The sequence below is a fragment of the Antechinus flavipes genome, chromosome 2 (genome assembly GCF_016432865.1).
Source record: "Antechinus flavipes isolate AdamAnt ecotype Samford, QLD, Australia chromosome 2, AdamAnt_v2, whole genome shotgun sequence".
Lineage (NCBI taxonomy): Eukaryota > Metazoa > Chordata > Mammalia > Dasyuromorphia > Dasyuridae > Antechinus > Antechinus flavipes.
In genome coordinates, this window is record NC_067399.1 from 182,948,542 (window position 1) to 182,975,449 (window position 26,908).

A 26,908-nucleotide genomic window follows, 5' to 3' on the forward strand; every position below is an offset into this window, starting at 1 on the left:
GTAATAGTTTCAATTTCATCATCTGAAAATTGTCTGTTCATATCCTTTGACCATTTTTGATTAAACTTTTTATATATTTACATATTACCTGGTGCTTACATCATCATTGTGCAAGGTTAGCAGTTGCAAAATTGTTTTTTTTTTTCCTTTTCCCTTAAGCTTCATACTTAAAGTGATTTTATTAGCTCAGGGATAATGTTGTTCAGTTAGAAGGATGAAATAGATATGTTTGCTATCATAAGTTTACTATTCAGTAACACTATCTCATGAAAATATGAAGTAATCCTAAAAGAAGCTAAAATTTCTCTAAACTTGAAAATGAACTTTATACTTACTTTCACCTGACCTGATTCTCCTCTTGTATGACTCTTTCAGGAAATTAGAAAATCACAGTAAATGGAGTATTGGCTTCAGACACAGGAAAACCTCTTCAAATGTTACTTTTAAGTGACACAAATGTTTATTAGCTCTTGGATCGTGAGCAAATCACTCTTTCTTAGTCTCTCACTTTATTGTCTATACAATAGAACTAATCTTGTACCTATCTCACCAGACTGTTTTGAGGATCAAATAATATTTTATAAATTTACAAGCTGTATAAAAGTATAAATACTTTTGTGAAAAAGAAACATGATAGCCTTGTGAATAGAGAGCTACTGGCTTAGGTCCAGGAATTCATGGGTTCAAATCTTGCCTCTTATAATATACTGGCACTATAACCATAGGCAAATCATTTAAATTTTCATTAGCTCCTCCCAATTCCCTAAAACTAAATTCTACAGTAATTTCAGATCTGCATTATTTGAGGGTGCATCTTCAGTGGGAGTTTCCTTTACTAATAAAATCACATATCTAGTTTAAAAAAATGTGATTATCTCTATTGTAGAATACATGCACATTCTTTTATCAGAAAAAGCAAACTAAAGAACCCAAAAATTTGCACTTTTCCTTAGATGACAAAACACTCAAAATCATATTGACTGTCTATGTCGTTTCATAAAATCATGAGACAGGAAAAGATCTTAGGTCCAGCCAGTCCAATTTCCTTCACAAATCTTCTCTACAATAAGCATGACTACAAAGAGCATGAATACTCTTTATAATAAGATTCCTCCAGATTTAGTTTGAACATTTCTTCTTAAATCCACAGACCTTAAACAAAATGGCTTTTTAACTATATTGTTGTCATTTAAATCTTTAATTATTCCCTATTATATAATATCAAATGCAATAAAAATTACCTCCAATCATTTTGGAAGTAAGTACATAGGATTGTAAATTTAGAGACAAGAGGATCATTAGAAGACATCTCATCTAGTTCTTTCAGCTTTGAATTGAGGAAAGTTAGACCCACAGAGGTAAAATGACTTGTCTAAGGTCACAGGAATGATACCTAGCAGAGCCAGGTTAATTTTTTTTTTCCTACCCCATCCAAAAAAAAAAAAAAAAAAAAAACGTGTTATTTAAAATTCAAACTATTCAGATAAGAGTAAAACTTGATTTAGTAAGAGAGGAAATTAAAAAGGTCAATTCAGTTAAACAGTGGTCTCTTAGCACATGACAATTTACTAGGGAAAGAGCAGAAAGAATATTAATAATAGAATGGGGGAGAGAGAGAGAGAAAGAGAGACAGAGACAGAGACAGAGAGACAGAGAGGTAGAGAGACAAATGAGAGAGTTGGAGAGACAGAGACAGAAACACAGAGAGATAGAAAGAGACAGAGAGACAGGAGATAGAGAAACAGAGGGAGAGGGAAGGAGAGAAAGGGAAAGACAGACAGAGAGAGACTAAGACAGAAAGAGAGAAAGGGAGAGAAGAGAGAGGAAAAGAGAGAAGAAAGAGAAGGGGAGGAGGGAAAGGAGAGGGAGTGTGTGTGTGTGTGTGTATGTGTGTGTGTGTGTGTATGTGTACTTTTAAGTTGATTCCATTGCATACATAAAAGTAATGCTTAAGATATCTTACTCTGAAGAATAATTCATATGTACATATTTCTACATGTTAATATGAACTAAGAGATAAAGCAAGGTTTTTCCCGTTCACCTTTTCCCCACCATCTTATTGTGTATAAGTAAAGGAGTCCTTAAGACAATAGGTAGGATGTTTTCAAAATAGACCTTTCACATTAATTCCCCCGCCCCTTAATCATAAAGCACTGATATTAGATTAATGTGGTAAAGAATGAGACTACATTTTGACATAGTCTTGTGAATAAGTATACAAGGATCAAACTTAGACAGAAATGTGAAATGATTCCACAGACAAAAATTTTAAGACAATCCTCACAGTGACGCCCTTTTAAGCAACTGGACATGTCATTGAAATACTCTGTTTTTTTCATTTGATGCACAGCTTTCCACATTATTTGACATTTAATGACTGTTATTCATCTTCCTCTGAGGCATCAGGTGTTTTCCTCTGCCTGAGGTGGAAATCCAATGGTGACAGACAAATAGTATGATGGATGGGACAAATCAGGGGTTCATATTCTTGGATCTATGTAGCTTCAAGCAATGTTTCCTATATGATTAGAGACATTTGTTTTGATGAAATCAATTTTCTTTCCACTTTTTTATATGCTTCTATATCATGATTTGGAGTAAAGTTACTGTCTTTAGTGTTTCTCTTCATGGGCTGACAGAATTCATGATGTGTCTTTTTTTCCCATACACACAATGGCTCATTTTATTAACATTCAGAATTTATTAATTATCATCAAACACATTTCAATTTTAACTTTAAGCCAAATGACCAATGTAATAAGATCTGTAGTCCTTATATTCCATTGAAATATTTAAAGATATACTTAGGAGAGCTTTTGAGAGAGAAATATAAATGAAAGCACATAAATGATAGACCATCTGAACATATTGTGATGAAATCAAAGCAATTTCTCAGTTATAAATGCTCTCCCTTTTCAGAGTTACCCTAATACAGCTCTCTGCCCATACTAGTCAATAAATGAACAGGCAAATGAATGAATGCATTTGAATGATGAGACATTATATCCAGAACATGGGTAATAGATTGTATCTATATTCACATGAGATAAATTTGAAAGGAAGAGAAATGAGACTATGGTTATAAATGCATTGTCAAATTCATTTTTCAAAACAGCATTGGATCAGCAAATTAATATAAACCGAAAGTACTTCTAGATTTACTGAAGGAAGACTATGCTAATTAAGCATGATTTTTTCATAAAAATTTTTTTTCATGGCCTTTATATTATATAGCCAATCGTAAGAAAATTTCTTCATGTTAGAATAATTATGTTTTTAATTGTATAATATCAAAATTGCTTAATAGTAGATACAAACATTATATTAAATAATATTGTTATTTGCCTTTCTATGCAGACTCACTGGATCTAGTGTACCTGATCTTATTGTGAGTATGAGCAATCAAATGTGGCTACATCTCCAGTCTGATGACAGCATTGGTTCCCCTGGATTTAAAGCTGTTTACCAAGGTATGATTGTAGATTCATGGATTCATTCAAAAGCAACATACATACATATGTATACATGTATTTTTTTTTTAATCTGGGCTAATTGGGGCAGTTTGGTAGTTCACCTGGATAAAGTTCTGTGCCTGGAGTCAGGAAGCCTTAATTTCCAGAATTTAAATCTGGCCTCAGATATTTACTAGCTTTTTAACATTGGGTAAGTTTCTTAACATGATATGCCTCAGTTCTCTCAACTGAAAAGGAGCTAGAAAAGGAAAAAGCAAACCACTTTAGTAACTCTGCTTAGAAAATCCTAAGTAAGATCATGAAGTCAGACATGACTGAAAACGACTACACAACAATATTGATTAAGGGCTTTAAGGGAATTAATGAATGTGTCCTATTTATAGTGCTATTGTGAAGATTAATCATTTATCAAGTTAAGTAAATATATTTTCCTTTATTAAGAAACAATTTTTTGTTAAAATACTAATAACGTAAGGTCAATCTGTCTACCTCCCAAGAATAACTACATATTTCAATATTCTTAAAGATTCAAGCACATCTCTTATTAATGATTAATAATGCATGTGCTAAGCTAAGACAAACTGAGTCAAAAAAGACAAATAATCCTATTATCAAGCTGAAATTCAGTTCTTTATAAACAGAAGATATAGACAGATATCGACCTGTGCAACTGAACCTAGATGCTTTTTAAAACATTTGATCAATTTATATAAATTGAAAGGAGACATTGCTACTTATATAATTGTTAATGTTAATCCTATTTCCTGCATTAGTTAGCAAAGAAAAGTATAGAAATAGAAATATATTGGTAGAAATGCTACTTATTTTCAAAAGTCAGTGAGGAGATTTGGCAGAAAGAAATGTGTAAATGTTTCAAGTTAGGGTAAACAAGTTTGTATCACAATCCTTGGTACCAGTGAAAAGTGTTGAAAGAGTCCCAGGGGCCATGATATACTAAAAACAGGTATCAAATGCTGGATTTGAATAATCTTGGTGCTGTCTTCAGTGAATTATAATGTAACTATTAGGTAGTTAAATGTGGAGGATAAACAAGTCTGTGAGAATTTCACAGAACTTTGGCTCTGAAGATTGGTGTTTTCTCATCCTCTACCCTTTGTTGCAATAATTCTAGGAAGAACAATTAGTCAAGAATTTTTGCATAATGTCTGTGAGTTTTTAATGCTATCTGAGAGCCAGAAAAAAAAAAGCATTTTATAAAAATTATCTGAATAGAGATATTAATTCTTCCTTCTGTGACCTTTACTCTTTATTTGGTCTTTCATTACTTAGATGTTCTCCTTGCTGTGGATATTTTGCTAACAAAGGGAAACATGATTTTGGATTTACCTTTTTATGAAGCAATTCAGGCAAGAAGACAAAACAATGGACGGATTTTTTTTTTAAATACATTAATTTATGCCATTCCCAATAAAATGAGAAAGCTCCTTAAGGGTAAAAAATTTGGCACAGTGCTTGGCACATAAATATTTAATAAATGATGGTGGAGTTGTAAACTGATCCAACCATATCAGAGAACAATTTGGAACTATGCCCAAAGGATTATAAAACTATGCAAGCAAACCCTTTATTACAGCAATGCCACTGCTAACTCTATATTCAAATATATCCCAAAAAGAAGGAAGAACCTATTTGTACAAAAACTCAATACAGAAGCTCTTCTTATGGTACCTTCCAATTAGGAATCAAAGGGATACCTATCAATTAGGAAATAGTTCAACAAGCTGTGATATGTGATTGTAATAAAATATTATTGTGCTATCAGAAATGACAAATAGGATGATTTCAGAAAAACCTGGAAAGACTTACATGAATTAATGCCAAGTAAAGTGAACAGAACCAGGAAAACATTGTACATAGTAACAATAATATTGTGCTATGAAGAACTTTGAATTATTTAGCTATGTCTGTCTCCAGAGATAGAATTGATATTGACTGAACACAGACAGAAAAATGTTATTTTTCACTTTCTTTCTTTCCTTTTTTCTATTATCCAAATCTTCTTGTACAAAATGATTAATATGGAACAGTTTTACATGATTGGACATGTATAACCTATATCTGATTACCATCTTAGGGAGAAGTGAAGAGAGAAAGGAAAAGAATTTGGAACTCAATAAACATTTTAAACAAAAATGTTTAAAAGTTGGGAAAAAATAAACAATCTTTTATTTTCCAATTTTCGCTAGTACTTAAGGACTCCAAATCCAAATGTTCTCTTTTATAAATATCTCTCTTCTGCTTAAATAATACAAAGATGTAGAAATAATAATAGTTTTTCAATTTCAGTTCTGTCATTCAGTCCCTTCATTCTTGAAAGTCATCAGACAAAGCGATATATATTCACTTTTAAATATTTTGGTAGAATAGTAAAGACTCTCAGTGGTTTCTGTAGTATAGTGAATTATAGACCAATAACCATCTATTGTACTTATTTAACATTTTAGGATTTGTAAAGTATTCTTTATATATTATATCATTTAATTTTCATAGTAATTCTGTGAGAATATATATAATCATTATGTTTATTGATACTGATGAAGAAATTTAAGTTCAAATGGATTCTATGACATGACCAAGGTCATACTGTTTTTTAAAGTGTTTATAAAAGATTTGAACTCAGAATTTCTTGAATCCATTCTGTTCACTAGACCATTATCTGTCAAAAATAACTCTATAAAATGTCTTTGAACTCATGTAAGATTTTTTTTTAAAATAATACAATCAACCTGGACTAATGTGAGGAAAATATAGAATCCTGGAAGGACAAAAACAAATAAACAAAAAACAATACAAAGAATGTAGTATATACTGTGATTTTGAAGATATGTGGATGAGAATTAGACAAAAAACATCCAGTATTGATGTAGAAATAGACTGAAAAAGTACTAGAATAATTTATGATTTTATATTAATTAAAATATGTCAGTAAAGTTTAGATTCTTGAATATAATATAGTTAACATATATTTAATAAATATATATTGTAATAAAATATATTAAAATTAGTTTTGATTAACTCATTAATTGACTTGCTGATACCATATTCTTTGATTATTTTTTTCTACAATAACATTTGCATAAACTAAGAATTGATCTTAGAAATTTCTTTTTTTCTTTATCAATTTAATGTTTTCACCAATTACATGTAAAAAAATAATATTTATTTTTAAAATTTCAAGTCCAGATTCTATTCCTTTCTCCCTTCCTATTCACCCCTTGCCCTTCCCTCCTCCTCATGGAAAAAGCACATATGGAGTTATCCAAAACATTTCCATAAAAATTATGTTGTAAAAGAAAACCAAAAAACCTCAAGAAAATAAAAGTTAATGAAATATTCTTCAATCTTCATTCAGATTTGGTTTTGTTTTATTGTTTCTTGATTTCCTGTAAAGTTGTTGGCTTATGTTTACTCAATTCTAATTTTTAAGGAAGTATTTTCTTTGGGGAGCTTTTATTTCTCCTTTTTTATTTGGCTAATTTTGCTATTTTAAAACATTCTTCTCATTGGCTTTTTGTAATTCCTTTTGCATCATTTTCATTTCTCTTCCTAATTTTTCTTCTACCTCTCTTATTTGATTTTCAAAATCTCTTTTGAGCTCTTCCATGGCCTGAGACTAATTCTTACTTTTCTTGGAGGCTTTAAATGTAGAATCTTTGCCTTTGTTATTTTCCTCTGAATTTTGTAGGAGATCCATTCTCCAGTAGCAAAACTTAAAACATCTCTTCAGAACCATTAAGTATTTGAAAATATGAATTGTTCTATCTCAGTCTCTCTAGCTCTATCATTATCTCTGTGTAGTTGTATTCTTCTCTCCATCTCTATTTATTTTAGCCTCTTTCTCTTTCCTTGTCCCAATTTTCATTTTGAACATTTTAATAAGCAATACACTGTTATCTTTTATCAATCCCCTCATCTTTCAGAGTTCCATATTTCTTAGCTGATTAAACTAAAATTCAGAGATGATAGGGACTACTCCAGTTGTTAGGATGATAGAGGTAGGAAATAACTCCCTGGAGCTCTTCCAAATTCCCCTCCAAAGAACCCTGAAAAATCTCAGAACCAATTTAGTAGCATCAAAGCAACTTGCCAGCTCAAAAGAAAAGCTCTGTGGGAGTGGAGCCCAGGATACAAGCTGTAGTGGTCACCTATAACTCCATAGGGACAGTAGGGAAGGAAAGGAAAACAATTTTGAGGTACTAACTCACACCTATCAGACTTGAAAATGTGACAACAAAAGACAGGGTAATGAAAAATAATGGAGGGAACATGGGAAAACTAGGAGACCAATGCATTGTTGGTAGAGTTTTGACCTGATCCAACAATACTAGAGAACAATAGCTAAAGAGCTATAAAACTGAGTATGCTCTTTGATCCAGCAATATCACTTCTAAGACTGTATCCCAAAGATATCCTCCCCAAAAGGGAAAAGTATCTATTTATTCAAAAATGTTTATAGCAACTTTTTTTTAAAATTTTTATTTAATAATTACTTTATATTGACAGAATCCATGCCAGGGTAATTTTTTTTACATTATCCCTTGCACTCGTTTCTGTTCCGATTTTTCCACTCCCTCCCCTAGATGGCAAGCAGTCCTATATATGTTGGATATGTTGCAATATATCCTAGATACAATATATGTTTGCAGAACCGAACAGTTCTCTTGTTGCATGGGGAGAATTGGATTCTGAAGGTATAAATAGCCCGGGAAGAAAAACAAAAATGCAGATAGTTCACATTCGTTTCCCAGTGTTCTTTCTTTGGGTGTAGCTGCTTTTGTCCGTCATTTATCAATTGAAACTCAGTTAGGTCTCTTTGTCAAAGAAATCCACTTCTATCAAAATATGTCCTCATACAATATCATTGTCGAAGTGTATAATGATCTCCTGGTTCTGCTCATTTCACTTAGCATCAGTTCATGTAAGTCTCGCCAGTCCTCTCTGTATTCATCCTGCTGGTCATTTCTTACAGAACAATAATATTCCATAACATTCATATACCACAATTTACCCAGCCATTCTCCAATTGATGGGCATCCATTCATTTTCCAGTTTCTAGCCACTACAAATAGGGCTGCTACAAACATTTTGGCACATACAGGTCCCTTTCCCTTCTTTAGTATTTCTTTGGGATATAAACCCAATAGAAACACTATAGCAACTTTTTTATGCTGGCTAAGAATTGGAAATCAAAGGCATGCTCATCAAATTGGAGAAATGGCTGAACAAGTTGTGATGTATAATTTGAATGGAATATTATGATGCTATAAGAAATGACAAACAGTATGATTTCAGAAAAATCTGAAAATATTGACATGAATTAATACAAAGTGGAGAGAGAAGAACCAGGAGAATATTGTACACACTAAAAACAATATAGTATGATGATCAACTCTAAATTATTTAGCTGTTCTGTAATTGAAGACAAGTTTACAGGACTTGTGATAAAAAAAGCTTATATATCTATAGAAAGAACTGACGTTTTTTGTTTGTTTGTTTGTTTTGGTTTCTTCTTGCACAAAATGAATAATGTGGAAATGACTTTACATGTATAACCTATGTCAGATTCTCACTATCTTAGGGAAGATGGAAGTAAAGGAGGGAAGGATAACATTTGAAATTCAAAATGATTTTTTAAAATGAATGCTAAGTATTGTTTTTACATATAATTGTGGAAAAATAAGGTATTATAAAAAAAGATGATAAGGACTAGCCTAAGATAAGGCTTGGTAAGGATGGATCTAAGATGAACCCCTACCCCCCACACACACACACATTGATCTGCAATGTAGCCAAATTGGCAGACTCAGAAAATAGTATATCGAAAAGTGAAGGCAATTCAAATGTTGTGTAATGTTTGACATAGTGGAAAGTTAATCTTTTCCCAAAGTTTGATGTTTAGAAGTAACATACTTTAGTCAATATAAAACCTCTCAATATATTTTGATATATTTATAAAATGAATTTTTCTAGAGTGTGATTATAGATATTTAATTTATATTACTTATAACATTATGATGAAATTACATTAATAAGCATATTAAATCTAAAATGTTTTGGAAAAGGCATGTGATTTTAATTTGAGAAACTTGGGTTGAAACTCCATCTTTGATCATTCCTCTTTATTTGGCGCTAAGAAAATCACTAAACCTTTCTGAGTTTCATATAGTTTTTACTTTTCAGGATTCTTGTGAAGACTAAGTGTAAATTACTGTGAATGTGTGTGTGTGCACATGCGTGTGTATGTAAGCATGCAGATATAGAAGCACTATGAATAGAAAGAATGCTGGAATTTGTGTTGAAAAGACCCTGGCACCTGTCATCTAGGGGAAGGGGTGAGAGGAGGGAGGGAAAAATTTGAAACAGAAGGTTTCACAAGGGTCAATGTTAAAAAATTATCCCTGCATATGTTTTGTAAATAAAAAGCTATAATAAAATTTTTAAAAATTAAAAAATTAATTCATCAAGATAATTTAAAATAAACACACACACGAAGAAAAGAAAAGATCCTGGCTAGGAACTTCATCCCATAACTTATTTGTTACATCATCTTGAATGAATAAACTAATTTCTCCTACAACCTTTTATGTTCAGTGGGAGGCTTTTGTTAAGATAGAATGAATTAATGAATATGTAAATCAATTTTTACAAACAACAACAACACAAAGACTTGTATTGTAGCAATTCAACCATGACAATATTTATGTATAACATTAAAATTATAGTAAAAGCAATTGTGATAATAGTACTTTGTGGTAAAGAGAACCTGAATTGTTTTTTAAGTTACTCATGTGAACCATTATGGGAAACACATTTAAATAACCTTATTTACTCTTTAAAATATTCTTCATAGCTAAGTTCTCTTCAGGACTAAGCCCAGTAGGAGGTAACTATCTTTCTCTCCCTCTAATGCTTTCCTTCTAATGGTGGCATTCTTCTTATTCTAGCTAACTCTGGTCAGTCAAACCTTTCAGACAATGGCTTTCTCCCACCTCATGGAATATCTTCTTTCTTCTGGTTAATTTTGGCTTCCCCTGGGGGAACTTGTTTTTTTTTTTTTCCTTAATCTAACTGTAAGTTCTCCCAACTCTATTTCATGTTTGCCATTCCTGATGTTTATTGTATCCCTTCATTTTTTCTGTTGCCTCTTCCCCTGAATAAATCTATCTTTTGTAAAAGAGGAAAATAAAATAAAATATTCTTCATAATTTTCTAAGCTCAATTTACTTTATAGTTGTCTATGTGTGAAGACATACTTGAACATATCTTTATGTAACCCTGTTATAAAAATTCATCACCATATTTAGATCTAATTAACACTCTTTTAGCAGGAGCAAAAGCAATAACCTTAGTTGTCATGGAAACTGGATCACTTTCCAACTTTTGGCCCTGTCTAACTCAAGGTTGAGATGTCCTGGAAAGGATCCCTATATTAATTTTGTTTTGCCAAAGATTCAAATTCTAAAGCTAAAAAAAAAAAATAATTTAAATAGAGAAGGAAATTTACAAAGGAAAAGATATTAAAAGGTTAATTAAGTAAAATATGATATCTAAAAATTAGATAATTTCTATAAATTAGCATTTTAATGGCTGTCTAGTCAGCCACTGAAAAAAATAGTGGATAATTGAGTATTACTTTAATTATTAATGTTATTTGACTTAAAATAATGATTAGTAAGTGAAAAATACACATTAGAAAGTCAAAATAATTTCAAAAAAAATTTTATTCATTTTTTGTCAGTCAGTAAACATTTCTTAAATATCTATTGTCAGATACTATAATAAGTAGTAGAGATAAGAAGGACAAAAGATAGGCCGTGATCTCAAAGAGCTTATAATCTAAGGGCAAAGTTTATAATTATATGGAAGATTTCTTTATTAATGAAATAATAATGATGCTTATGATAGCATCAGTATAATGATTTAAGATTTGTAAAATACTTTATGTGTGTTGACTCATTTATTGCTTATTATAAATAAAATCAATATTATTCTATGAAAATAATGATTTAATATCAAATTGGAAGGAAGACTCAAGTGCAATATCCCAGGAGTGTCATCTTGACTCTGTGCTGTTAAATTCTTAAAAATATATATATATCCTGGATAAAGGAATAGGAAGCAGCATTATCACATTTGCAGGTGACACAAACCTGGGAGATAGAGCTACCTATTGGGTAGAAAACTAAAATGTATATAAAAAAAAAAATAGGGCCGAATCTAATAAGATGTAATCTAATAGGGATAAAAATAAAGTTTCATATTTGAGTACATTAAATGAACTTAAACACATTCAATAAAGGAAAAGTATAGAAAGATAGTAGTTTATCTGGAAGAAATTATATAGTTTATTATTAATAAACTGCAGTTTCAATATCAATCAATAGTGTGATGTCAGCCAAAAAATAAGTTAATATAGTCATAGTTCCTATAGAAAAGAAATAGCTTTCAGTTAAAAAGAAATTATAGCCCTACTTACTCTTAACTGGTCAGACCATCACTGAAATGTATTCAATTTTAGACATCAAACCTTTAGAAAAGGCATTGATAAGCAAAATAGGATGGCAACAAGAATGGTGAGGTCTGTTCAGTTCAGGCTATTTGATGATCAGTTGGTAGAAACATGAAGATTTAGGTTTTAAAAGATTCAGGGGACCATAATTATTATAGTAAATTGGAATGAATTATATAGAAGGAGTAGATTTATTCTGTTTCATCTCAGAGCTCAGAAAAACACTGGATGAAAGTTGCACAAAGGCAAATTTAGATTTGAAATCAGGGAGGAAAATATGCTAATAACTTAAGTAGAAAGGCTGCCTCAATGGACATTGTACTGTGTATTGTGACCCCAAACTGGTTTCCTTTCTGCTTCTAACATATGACACTCATTTTACACTTCCACGCTTTTATCCTAGCTTTTTGCCATGATAGCAAGATAGTTCCTACTTATGAAGTCCTTCTCTTAAAAAAAAAAATAGGTACCATCTTTTGCATAAAATCTTTGCTGATCAACCTTGGTGTCCTCTTTCCTAAACTCTTACATTTTCAGATCTATATTATTTATATTTAGTAGTTTTGAATTCATGCTATATTCATTTTATATGTATTTAAAGCCCTCATTAGAATGTAAACTCATTGAGAATAGAGATTGTTTGATTCTTAATACTTCTTTCCTCAAAATCTATGTGTGCCAGACACATGATGGTTACAATAAATAATTTGAAAGGATTCTAGAGGTGTGTATGTGTGTGTGTGTGTGTGTGTGTGTGTGTGTGTATGTATATATGTGTGTGTGTGCCCAGTCATCTAGCTGCTTTTTTAAATGCATGGAATAAGAGTGATTTTATTATTTCAGTCAATCTCTCAATTTATGAGTGAATGAATCAATATTTATTAAAGTATTATTGAAAAGGATTGGGTAAATAATGAATCTTATGGTTTCATTTTGTCTATTAAGCCAAAAGAATGGAGAACTACAGTTGCTTGTTATGACTTTAATCTGCTTTCTTCTTTTCCTCTCCTTTTTCCTATATGTATATTTAACTATATATTTACTTTGCAAAAGAGAAGTAATCCTGACTAAATAGATGTACATTATAGCTGTTTAGCAGAGTTTTAACAACATTCTATTTAAGTAATATAAAGAACGGAAAATTGAGTCATTCAAAAAAGTGGAAATAGAATAGGTTGGTGAAGAGAAATGCCAACAGATACTTTAAAACAAGTTTTCAAATAAAAATTTTATATAAGGACAAAATAAATTATAAGGCCAGAAGGAATTTATGAGATATGTTTATGAAGCTATGACTATAAAAATTGTTAGACATAGAAATATTTAAATACTTAAGAATTAAGATAGATGATTTAGAGCTAGTTCTACCTAGAGGCACACAGAACAGGTCAGAATTTTAGCCTGCAATGAAATTCCTGGATAATAACTAATACTTTCCCCTGAGTTTCACTGAAAACAAACAAACAAACAAACAAACAAATCTTTTAACACTCATTAATAGAGATTCCATGGAAGAATACTACTAATACCACCCCCCCCCACACACACACACACTCCAACACCCCCCCACATACACACACACACAATCCTTTGCGTATTTAATTCCAAAATTCATGGTATTTTACCACAATATTTCAAACCCTCTCATATTCTTTTAACAAATACATTTTGGGGCAGCAAGTTATGGAGAGCTCATATAATAAAATGTATCTAAACATTAAGAAAATTCCTCAGGCATACTCATTATATTTCTACATTTTTTTTTTTGCCAAACATCTTTGCAGAAGATATTAATATAACTTGTAAGTAGAGTAAATGTATAAATACAATGGCTTAGTAAGTTTGCTGCTCTATTGTTTTCATGGATTTTTTTGGAAAATAATCTCATGCCTCATTCAAACAGGTTAATTGCTTATTATGTGTACTTTGGCCTTTGTGATATTGTCAATGAGTTTGTTCCTTTAATTACTGAATTTTAGCAATGAAATATTTACCTTGAATTTGATCATAATTTTCTTAAACATGCATGATAAAATAGAACAGAAAAACTATATGTCAACTTTGATCTTAGCACTTTTTTAGAGTCTTGTTTAATGAAATATGGAACATTATATAAAACACCAGTAGCATGACAGCTAACAGCAAAGATATACAAGTAGGTAGATTAGTCAGCTAACAGGAATAAAGGATGACACAGATACCACCCCAGTGCTGCACTAATAGTCAATGTTCTAGAAAAAAGCCCTTGGTATTGAGCATGTATCATCTATGGAAGATCTTCTCTGAAAGAAATGGATGGTCAAGAGCCACAAAAGATGAGAAAGATAGGATAATTTACCATTTGGAGTATGGGAGAGAGTATTAAAACTTATGTGACAATGGATCTCAAAAGTTATTTTTTTTTTTTACTTATATGGAAAAACAAATTTTACATTCATTTTTTTTAAAAAACTATCTGCATTTTTTCCCCTTTCCCCTTCTCTACTCTGCCTCATTGAGAAGGCAAGCACTTCAATATAGGTTATGCATGTGTAGTCATACAAAACATTTCCATCCTAGTCATGTTGTGAAAGAAACCACAGACCAAAAATAAAATGCCCCTTTCCCTCCCCCCAAAAAAAGAAAAAAAGTATTTTTGCTGGGATGGATAGCATTTTTCATTATAATAAGTCCTTCATAATTATCCTGGGTCATTGCATTGTGGAGAATAGCTGTCATTCGCAGCTGATCACCTTACAGTATTGTTATTACTTGGTATAGAGTATATTTCACTTGGCACTAGTTCATACAAGTCTTTCCCAGTCTCTCTGAAAGCATCCTTATTTTTGTAAATTTGACTCATTTCTCTACATGTTTGAGAATATTATGACAGTTTTCCTTGAAAATTTCTTGGAAAATACAGTCCAGGCTCCTTTTTTGATAATGGCTTCAGGTAGTCCAATAATTTTTAAATGGTCTCTCCTGGATATATTTCCCAGGTCAGTTGTTTATCCAATAAGATATTTCACATTATTTTCTACTTTTTCATTCTTTTGGTTTTATATTATTATTTATTGATTTCTCATAAAGTTATAACCTTCCATTTGCTAAATTTTAATTTTTAAGAATTATTTTCTTCAGTGAGCTTATGTACCTCCTTTTCAATTTGACCAATTCTCCTTTTTAAAGATTTTTAATGTGTCAGGGGTTCAGAAGGGTTTAGGGCAAAGCTCAGTTGATTCCCTGCCTTTTCTTTACCATTTTGGCTCCCAATTGTAGAATATAGAAGTAGAGTGATTGTCCCTTATTGCAATGTTGTATGTTTTTCTCAGGCACTGCCTTCCACATGGAGCTTTTCCTGATCCACTTCGCCATAATTTCTAGTGCCATCTCTGCCTAAAATATTTCTATTTATTTAAAATTTAATATATATTTATATTTATATATACATATATTCATATAAATAAAGTGCAAGTATACTGCCTCAAAATGAATTTGTTCTGCACTAGACAAAAACAGAATTATGGAAGTGATTAAAATAGCAATGATAGAAATAATTAGATGCAAAGATAGATATAAATATATCAATTTTAGTCACCATTGGCCATTATACCAAGTACTCTTCAAAGCACCTGGGCATCAGTTAGAGGTCCTGTCCATTCTACATTTTGTATATGTATAAATATATATGCAGATATGTGTGTTTGTGTGTGTATATATACACGTATATACATATATATTAATATGCAACATGTCAGTAGTATGTATGTGGCCACAAGAAATTAAAAATAAATTTTATATATGTATATAGAATAAATTAATTCATGTGCATTATAGTAATAGTGTCTGTGTGTGTGCATACATTATATATATATATATATATATATATATATATATCATTATACAATATAATTTCCTTGTTATCAGAGATTGTTTCTTATTCTTGTATTAGTACTTAGCATAGTACCAAGTATATGATAGGAATTTAATAAATGTTTAATGATTGATTGAATATGTCTAGAAATTACAATATAATGTAATTTTTTTCCAGGTGTAATTTAACTATTCCATAGGAAAATGAATTAATTATTTTAGTAGGATTTTTTTAGGGGGTACCTTAGAATTGTTTTTTTTTTCTTTTTTCTTCCTGATAATTTTAAAACTTGAACAAGAATAGTTCATTTTACCTTGCCTGAAGTAGTCATAGTATTCAATGAGCTCTAGGGATTGTGCTGGCAAAGATGTGTCTAAGTATATACTTAGACACAGCACTATTTAACTCAAATTGAAATAAACTAAAAGATTCAAATAATCCAACACTAGCTGGTGTTGTCAAAACATGATCTTAGGTTGCTTTGTTTTATACCCCAGAACAAATTGCATTAGAGATGCTTAAAGTCATTGAGAACCTTGCTTCAGTGGATATGTGACATACCTTCCACATCATTTGCTGCAATCTTAAATGTTTTTCTTCCTAAGTCAACTTTCATAAGTGTCTGATAAAAATGGTTTAGTGTTGATAATTTGAAATAAGCCATTATTAAATATTTAAATTTGTCAGCTTGTGTGAACAATGAGAGCAGGTGGTGGAGTTCCAGAGAGTATTAAACTCTGATATGGAAATCTGACATTTAAATTGTAGGCTATGTGGTCCATTATCCTGAGCTATATCCTATACTCTCAACTTAGCATTTATCCTTACAAATTCAACTTCAACCTTAAAGTAAACTGAAATAAGACGAAGTGGAGATTATGTGGAGGTTAAGGGTTTGATTGCTGAAACCATTATAAATTTGTCTGGGATCTTCATCTTATAAGAAGAGATTAATTCCTAAAATTGTTTCTAAAGGATCTATTGATAATGATGTAAAATGATCAAAAAAGGCTGTGGAATAATTTTTAATTTAATTTCTAGATACTGATTGGGAGCCTTTAAGTGAAAAGTTGTGTGTGTGTGTGTGTGTGTGTGTGTGTATGTGTGTGTGTGTGATGGGTATGCATATGTAGTGTATATGTTCTTACATCTCTAATTAGTGTTTCTGTTTTTCACAATTATACCCAGTCACTTCTTATCTTAGAGTGGTTATTGATCATAAGATAATAGCTATATTTTTTGAATCAGGAAAGTGAAAACAAGCCACAGTCTTCCTTCCCCAACTTCAACTCTTAGAATATTTACTTTTGTTCCAGGACTAAACATTTTTATTAATTTTTTTTCCAGATTCACTTTTCTATGGGAGATTTCTTGGTATAATGCTATTTTATGTAATACTAGATGCTACTGTGGATCATTAAATTTTTAAAATTTGAGAAATAATGAAGTATTTGATGAACAGAAAAAAATTGGATCAAGGAAGAAAGCTAAGTATCTATGTAATCAAAACAGTCTTCAGGTATAATTCGATACCATAGATATATAAAAGTTCTAAATTCTAGCCAGTTATTCATGTTCAAGAGTCAAACTGGCACCATAGTGGATAGAGTGCCAGATCTGGAGATTAAAAAGTCTTAATTTTGGATCTTGTCTCATACACTTACTAGCTATGAGAGTTAGCTATATCATTCAGTTTTCTAGGTTTTAGCTACTTAGTCATGGAAATATTCAAGTAGTCAGAATATCATTTAATGAACTTATTCCTGAGACAAGATTTGGTTGAGTCATTTATTTTTTAGGTAATCTCGTTCATGCAGAGATAAGGCACAGAGATTAATAAGTCAATAGTTTGATACTGAATTATAGGCAGCTTCTATTGAAATTCTCCAGAGAATTATCCTGCAGGCTTTTAAAATTTTTCATTTTTATCAGTGATGTGGGCAAAAGTACAAATGGCATATGTATAAATTTGAACAAGACCCAAAGTTGGGAAAGACAGATGATAGTCAGGAACCCAAAAATGTATTGAGAGGCTGAATTGAATAATATTCCATGTATTAGATATACATATTAGCTCCTCCACTTGATGTCAAATTAAAAAGGAAAAAGAAAAAATAGCTACAAATATACAAGAGAGTAGCAACATAGTTATAGAATTTGCTGTCTGAGAATAAATATCTATGATTTTAGTATGCCAAAAGTTCAATTAGAATCAATAATTTGATATGACTAATAATGATAGTTAGCATATATATAGGAAGTTTTGTGAGAAAATATTTCAAATATTATTTTATCCTCACTAGAATCCTTGGAGGTAGGTATTATTATTATCCCCATTTTACAAATGAAGAAACTGAGACAGAGGCTAAGTAACTTTCCTGAAGTCCCATAACTAATCTCTAAAGCAAGATCTAAATTCAAATCTTCCTTAAAGTATATCTGCTGCTTTATTTAATATCTTCTATTATATTACATGATTACGGTTACTCCTCAAAGCCAATGCATTCTTAGAAATAATTTGGAATTACAGAAAAAGGAACTCATGGTACTTGGAATAAAACAAATTTGGAGCATTATGTTTAATCCAGAGTAAAGATAGACATTAATAAGGTATTGAGTCCATCTAAGAAGATAAAAAAAAAAGTTCTCAAAAGGATAACTGCTATTTTTTGAAAGTCATGTGAGCAAATGCTCCAAATCATGACAGAAATGAAAATCACACCCAAGATTTAACTACTTACCTAAAAAACTGGCAAAGATGACAATAGATGAGAATATTAAAAGTTGAAGGGATTGTGAAAAGATAGCCACACTGATCCATTATTGATGCTCTAAATTGAGACATAATTTGAGACATAAAACAATTTGAGACAAAATTGTTTTATTAATTTTGACTAGTAAATTATTAATAAAAGGAAGGACATTTGGCCATTTCTCATAAATGAAAGGTCCCTCCTAAAGGCCTCTTGATGTCTATATTATTTTGGAGGAGTGAGTATTCCTGACAGATGAGTCAACTCTAATTGGTTAACGATTAATGAAAGAATGAATATTATAAGTGATAAGTTTATTCTAATGAAGGATTGGGAGATGTGACTCTAATCATTCAATCTTGGACAAAGAGACTTATCTCTGTTCAAACCACCCCTGCCTAGAGCAATATAGACAAAGAGAGCAAGGTCCATATTCACTCAGACAGGTCTAATGGACTAAATTTCACCTACATTTGAATCTCTTTACATTTTGATCAGATTTAGACCTTCCCCGTTGGATAAATCTTCACCATGATTTCATCTCATCATCAGTCCTACCCTTCATAGCTTTAATTTAATCTGCAAATGAGGAAATAAGAAGGGAAAACATTCCTGGATATCCCCAATATTAAAAATTTGCTAATGATAATTTTCTTCAGGTTATTGATATAAACACCACATTTATACCAAATTATTCAGAGCAGCACTTTTTGCAATAGCAAAGATGAAATTAGATGCCTATTTATTGTAATAAATAAATATAAAGATATTTCATCATGCTTTATGAAATGTGAATATGCATTAATAAAGGAATTAATGTGAATACAGAAAAGCATAAAAATATTTACAGGAATTGATATAAGGGCAGGTAAATACAGTCAAGAAAACAATAACAGAATAATTATAATAATAAAAGCCACAAAATAATTGAAAATGAATGTTTCAAAATTTTAATGAAGAAGCATGATACCAATTAATGAAATAAAGATTATTTATACCCCCTACCCTGATACAGATATAAAATTCCCATGTGTGGGGAAGATTATGAATATTTTTACATTTTCTAGGTATTGATGTTTTTGCTGATTTTTTTCTCTTCTTCCTCTATTATTCAAAACAAAAATCTTTATTATGCAGAATTGTTCTCTAGGAAGGAGGGATATAGGATGAAATGTAGACAACATAAAAACAAAAAATTGTTTTGTTATTAAAATTAACAGAAAATTTTAAAAGTGTTGTCTCTAGTTTTTTTTTCACCTCTAAAATTATTTAAGAAATGTCTTTTCACCCTATCCCAAATATGTATATATTATTTTTTTTAAAAATACCTTTATATGTAAGTTTTTCTCTGGGCTCATATGGCCACATAGCACCTCACAGCACAGATACATTTTGTTAACTGAATAATTTTTGAAAATTTTGTAGTTCAGTATACACAAAGATACCAAATTGTATATGTGGAAGCAGATGTCACTGAAAACACTATGTTCTTTACCAATCAAAATCCGAGGACCACCACTTCCCCAGAAATAAAGAAGTATATCTCCCATAAATCAGAGATGAAACTTTTCTTACTTCAAAAAAGAAAGCTAGAGATGGCCAAATAAGATTAGAAAAGTAAAATTGTAAGTTTTTTTTCCACAATTGAAAAGTTTCAGTCTCATAGTCAATACATCTTGGCTGAAGAGAATTTTAAAAAATGTCTTAAGTCAAGAGAAATAATCTTAGTTACTGGTTGAACCCAAAGGACTGGGTTTATGCCCTGGACAAGCTAAATTTTTTTAGAAAATATGCATTTCTTTCTTTCTTTCTTTTTTTTTTTTTTTGTGCAGAACCGGACAGTTTTCTTGTTGTACAGGGAGAATTGAATTCAGAAGGTATAAATAACCCAGGAAGAAAAACAAAAATGCAAGCAGTTTATATTCATTTCCCAGTGTTCTTTCTCTGGGTGTAGCTGCTTCTGTCCATCTTTGATCAATTAAGGCTCGAATTCCATCAGAATACATCCTCAAACAGTATCGTTGTTGAGGTATATAATGATCTCCTGGTTCTGCTCATTTCACTCAGCATCAGTTCATGTAAGTCTCGCCAGTCCTCTCTGTATTCATCCTGCTGGTCATTCCTTACAGAACAATAATATTCCATAACATTCATATACCACAATTTACTCAACCATTCTCCAATTGATGGACATCCTTTCATTTTCCAGCTTCTAGCCACTACAAACAGGGCTGCCACAAACATTTTGGCACATACAGGTCCCTTTCCTTTCTTTAGTATCTCTTTGGGGTATAAGCCCAGTAGAAACACTGCTGGATCAAAGGATATGCACAGTTTGATAAGTTTTTGAGCATAGTTCCAAATTGCTCTCCAGAATGGCTGGATGTGTTCACAATTCTACCAACAATGTATCAGTGTCCCTGTTTTCCCACATCCCCTCCAACATTCCCCATTATCTTTCCCTGTCATTCTAGCCAATCTGACAGGTGTGTAGTGGTATCTCAGAGTTGTCTTAATTTGCATTTCTCTGATTAATAATGATTTGGAGCATAAAATATGCATTTCTTTATAAATCATGTTGGGAAAGAAAAAAACAAAACAAAACAAATGGGAAAAACCACAAGAGGAAAAAAAAAAAGAAAAAAGCATGTGTTGATTTACATTGTCTTTATAGTTCTTTTCCTGGATGCAGATGGCATTTTCTATTCAAGTTTCATAGGGATTGTCTTGCATCACTAAACACCTAAGAAGAACCAAGTCTGTCTTAATTAATCATTATACCATCCTGCAGTTACTGTGCATAATGTGTTCTTGGTTCTGCTTTTTTCAGCATCAGTTCATGTAAATCTTTCCAGGCCTTTCTAAAAATCAGCTTGCTAAATCATTTTTTTAAATCAAACAATAATATTCCATTGCTTTCATATATCATAACTTATTCAACCATTCCCCAATTTATAGACATCTACTCATTTTCCAATTCTTTGCCACTACAAAAATAGCTGCTACAAACATTTTTATACATGTGGGTCCTTTTCCTTCTTTTATGATTTTCTTTGGACATAGACCCAGTATAGACTGGGTGTGTACAATTTGATAGGCCTTTGGATATAGTTCCAAATTGCTCTCCAGAATTGTTGAATCATTCCACAACTCCAGCAACAGTGCTTAGTGTCCTAATTTTCACACATCCCCTCCAACATTTATTATTATTTTTTCCTATCATCTTAGCCAATCTGAGAGATTTGAGATGATATTTCAGAATTGTTTTAATTTGCAATTCTCTAATCAATAGTGATTTAGAGCATTTTTTCATATGATAATCGAATATAGACTATTAATTTCATCATTTGAAAATTGTGGGTTCATATTCTTTTGCCATTTATCAATTGAGGAATGGCTTTTATAAGAGAGTTTTTTTTTTTTTTTTTTAAGGTTTCAAAGTGATAAGTCTCAGGTTAGTGACATTTTAAAACTGAATATGTCTTGCTTGGATGATTTATGTCATGCTTCCTAAAAATATGAGAACCATTTTTAAAAGTGGTAGTTTTTCTTCCCTGATAGACCATGCTTTCCTTCATGGAAAGACTTGAATGAATCTGAATCATTCATTTTTCTTCATCAACGGCTTAATTATTTCTATCCCTAATTAAAATAAATCATCATTAAATATTGTGAAATAGAAATATAAAATGCCATAGTAGAAATAAGGGGAAGAATATCTACATAGATATTCACTGAAAGATAAGGCATGATTATGTGCATTTTGAATTCAGTTGCTTAATAATATTTTCCCCAAATTTCCAGTAAGTTGCATTATTTCTCTAAAATTCTTCAGCATACTTCCACTCAAGGAAGTACAAAAGTGATATTCTTTTACAAAGGTCCCTCCATAGTACCATCCTTGAAATCTTAAATGTTCTTTTATGCTACATAATTTGTAGGTCTTAAAATATCAAGTCTATCAGAGCATCTTGAGTGTCATGGAAGACATTAAAAGTTGAGTGGTTCTTTTCCCCTTTAGTGACATATTTGACAGTAATTTTACCACATTCTTTGAACTAAGTCTTTGCTTTTTGATTAATTTCAAAATGATCTATTATATTCACCTAGTTTTTTTTGTTGTTGTTGTTGTTGTTTTTTGTTTTTGTGATTTTGTTTTTGAGAAAATACTTTCCTCAGGACACCAACAGACATATCTCTTAGACCATAATTGTTCCTGAAGGTTGTCTTCACAAATTAAATTGAAAAAAAGGGTCCATAGAGTTTCATCTAATTTTATTTGTAAATGCTTGTTTTGATCATTGAAATTGATGGTTTGAAGTAATAGGATTCAACAAATAATTGTTAAACTCTACTTAATGAAGTCAGTACTCCAATATTTAATTTTAAGGGCCCATTGGTATATATGAGTTTATGAAAGATAATATTATAATCTACTTTGTAAATGTACATTGTACATTTGTAAATGACTAGGGCTTATAAACACACATACGCATATATATGGCTAAGCATTATATATACATATTGTATATGTGTATGTATGTATATCCTAATTATATTTTATGAAATAAAAGATAACATTTATTTGCTATGGTAGAAACTGAAGTCCTAAAAACAGAGGCTGGATTATAATTTATGTTATATTTATAATTTTTCTTCAGACACTGTACTCTGAGGTCCCTTTTAACTCTATGTCTTTGTCTTTGTCTTAATGCAAAACTTTGTAGTCATTAAGACTCAAATAAGATGATGATTTTTAATGTGTAGAGTATTGAAGTGATATGGAGCTGTTAATATACTAATAATTCCTACAAAGTACAAAAACTTTTTTTAATGTGTACATGCTTTATTTGCTTCATGCTTTCTTTTTTCTCAATGCATTTTCATCACAATGACCAAAATTATTTTCTTGAGTTTTAATTTAGACTATATGACAACCCAGATCAAAAATTGGAAGATCCTTTCATTGCCCATATTATAAGATACACACTCCTTACTTTTTCATTTAGGGTCTTGTACTGACCAAGATAATCTTATTTAATAGTATTCATGTTTACAAACTAGGTTATCCTGAAGAAATTGGACTGATATTCATCTCCAAATCCCAATTATATGCCTTTGCCTAGATTTTTATAGATTCCTTGAATTGTAATCAGTATTATTTATTCATTTTGGAATTATTTTATTTTCTTAAGGCACAACTCAGTTACTAGCCACTGTGTGAAACATTCCTTGGTATGTTCTTCCTTAATATTCTTTTTCTCTTTAGTTTTCTTGTACTATTCTTATCAGTATCCATGCTTTATACCCTCAGTGGAATTCAAGCTCCTTAGTACAGAAACTCATTCATTTTGTGTGTGTTTCCCATTATCTAGCATTTGTGACTTTTACATGGCAAACATTCATGAAATGCAGTAGGAAAAAGCAGCCTATATATTATATTAACAACCATAATACACTGTCATGCAGGTACCTAATCTTGTTCATTGATGAAGGTCAGAAGTTTGCACTCCCACATTTTACCCAGTGATTGTGGTTTCCACCCCAATTCTAGAGACTTCTCAGGAGAAACATCAAGTTCTCTGTGACTGTCAGAGAGCAAGCTGCTTCTTTCTCCTAGTGTTCTGTTCCATTATACCCCTTTTGGTACTTTGATTCTTTGACTTTATGTGATAAGAGCCATGTCTCATGAGTTGGAGTACAATAATAGTTTTATTACATTGTGAATTCTGTACATCACTTGATTATATTAAGAAATTCATACTACACACTGTGGTGTTCTCTTCTTTAAAACATAATGGTTCTTTCTGGGAGCAGGTTTCTTGGGGAGGTTTTCTGGAGGCAGCTTTAGTATCAATACTGTTCAGATCAATAATCACCCCAAATGCAGCCAGGTGTTAAAAGTGCAGATCCTTTATTGCTTCCTCCAAAATAGCTGGGTTAGTTTTCTTAGTGGCCTATCTCTCTGCTTGGTTCCAAGAGCTCCCTCTGAATGTCTCCAAATCCAAAAGTTTATTTTTTTTTCCTTTAGCCTCTAGCCAGCAGAAAGGTGCAAAATGGAATGGATCTGACTCCACCTCCCAGAGTGGGCTTGTGGGCTTCCTTCTAGAGTGCTCCTCTCCGACTCCTGGCAATGTTCTGATCTAACTCACCTGAAGCTCTAAGAGCTTCTTTATATATGATCTCCCAAAAGTTAACTCCTCCTCTGAGGGAAGGATTAAGGGAGGTATGAATTCACAAAGTTATAAAGTTAATTTTGTGACTCTCCCATACTTGTGAACTTCAATGAGGACTTAAAAACATTAATGAGTTAGAGAATTTGCTAAGTACCATGCTAAATTAGATAATTATTGTCTCTATCAACTCTAATGAGTTAACACTTTGTAAGAATTCTAACAACACACATTATTTTTAAACAAATACCATAGAGTATTTTATCAAAGCTTCCAACTTTATTCAACTATTTAATGAATCTTTAGAAGTAAAAATCTCCTAAATTTTTTCAACTAATAATGATTGAAATTCTATTGCCTGATGTATTGCACAGAACGTGGGTCACAGAATGTAGGCTTGAATATCAGCTCTGCCATTTATTAGCTATGCACTCTTGGACAAAGCATTTAACCTTCCTGTTTCTTAATGCTTTACATGCTAAATGTAGAATAGAACTCATATAAATCATAAAGTAATTGGTAGGTTTTTAACATAATATCAAACATTCCATGGTTGCTGTAATCATTTGGGGGGGAAATTTAAATTTGAATTAAAAATAATCACATCTAGATATCCTACTGTCAAACATATATGTCAAGGAAGTCAAAGGCTAAAAGAAGAGTACCATTTATACCAATGCATTCATAATAAAGAAATGGGAATAAAACTAGATGTCCACAGACAGAAATGAGTAAATCAATTGTGGTATATGAATTCTGTGGTATATTACAAAAGAACAAGAGAATAAAAATATAAATAATTCAGAGAAATCTGGGAGAAATTTGTTTGAACTAATGCAGAGTAGATAAAGCAGAACCAGGAAGAAAATATAGACAATGACTATAGCAATGTAAATAGCAAAATTAACATAAAGTCAAATGCTATATAATTAATCACCAAGTTTGTTCCCCCAAAAGCACATGAAAAATGTACTTTATGTCCTTTTATTATATAAGACACTTTACAAATAGGATAAAGGGAGGATAGAATGGCAGAAAAGAAAGCTATACCCTGAGTCGGGAGTTTGCATTAACTCCTGTCTCAGGAACATTGGTGTCTTCTAGGCAAAGATACTGAAGTGGTTTGCCATTTCTTTCTCAAGCTCATTTGGTAACTGAGGCAACAGGTTTAAATGATTTTCCCAGAGTTATACAGCTAGTAAGTGTCTAAGGAGCTCCTGACTTCAGGTCAGGTGCTCTATTCACTGTGCTATCTATCTTCCCCATAATTTACTCACTTATAAAATAAGGATAGCAATACTTCACAGAACTGTTGTGAGGCTCAAAAGAGAAGATATGTGTAAAATAGTAAATAAACCTTATATGCTATATAAATGTTAGCTATTATTGTATATTCTGGTACATGTGATAAATGTGTTGGCAAGTTTTGTTAACTTTTAAGAAAATATCTTATCACAAGGAAACAAGCTATGCTCTCTATGTGGTAGATGGGAATATGTGCAGAAATGACTGCCATTAAAAATTAAAGGCAATTTTATATATATATATGTATGTATGTGTGTGTTTCTTATATGTGTGTGTATTTATAGAATGATTCAAAGGTATTTGTAGGCATTGATATTTCCTGTTTTATGTCTTATATATAACAATTATTAGTTCTGTAGATATTAGTTGTCTGTAGATAATAGCACTGGCTCAGCAATTAGGAAGACTTGAATTCAAATTTGACCTCAGAAAACTAATTAGCTGTGTGACTAATAAAACTTTCAGATAATTAGCTATACTGTTATCTTAGTGTAGGGAAAGAAAAGTAATCTTATAATTACACAAGCTGTAGGATATCCTTGGTAAGCATTTCTCACTTACCACTAAGTTCTTTCTATATCTGCCAAGTTCTTTCTTTTCTGATGAGTACATTTATTTTTCTAGGTCTTTTCTCTCCCTTTCATAAGGCTTGGGTTATGTTCTTTCTTGCAGTCAATTTCATTCCAAAAAAAAAGTTGTTTTTTTTTTTTAAATTAGTTCCTAGTCTATTTCTAGTTTGCTGTTATCTTCAAAACTGTTCCATTTTCTTTTTTAAAAAATTGTAATTATCAATACATCTCTGAGAACATATTTTGTAACTT

At 31.2% G+C, this 26,908-nt stretch overlaps 1 protein-coding gene across 1 annotated transcript in view; it reads left to right on the forward strand.

The window, feature by feature from the left end:
• Window positions 1-26,908, forward strand: part of CSMD1 (CUB and Sushi multiple domains 1) — a 2,716,069-nt gene that overhangs the window by 2,020,373 nt on the left and 668,788 nt on the right. The window contains exon 12 of the mRNA XM_051975995.1: window positions 3,358-3,470. Within this exon, the coding sequence (XP_051831955.1) occupies window positions 3,358-3,470 (113 nt within the window). The remainder of the gene's footprint in view (window positions 1-3,357; window positions 3,471-26,908) is intronic.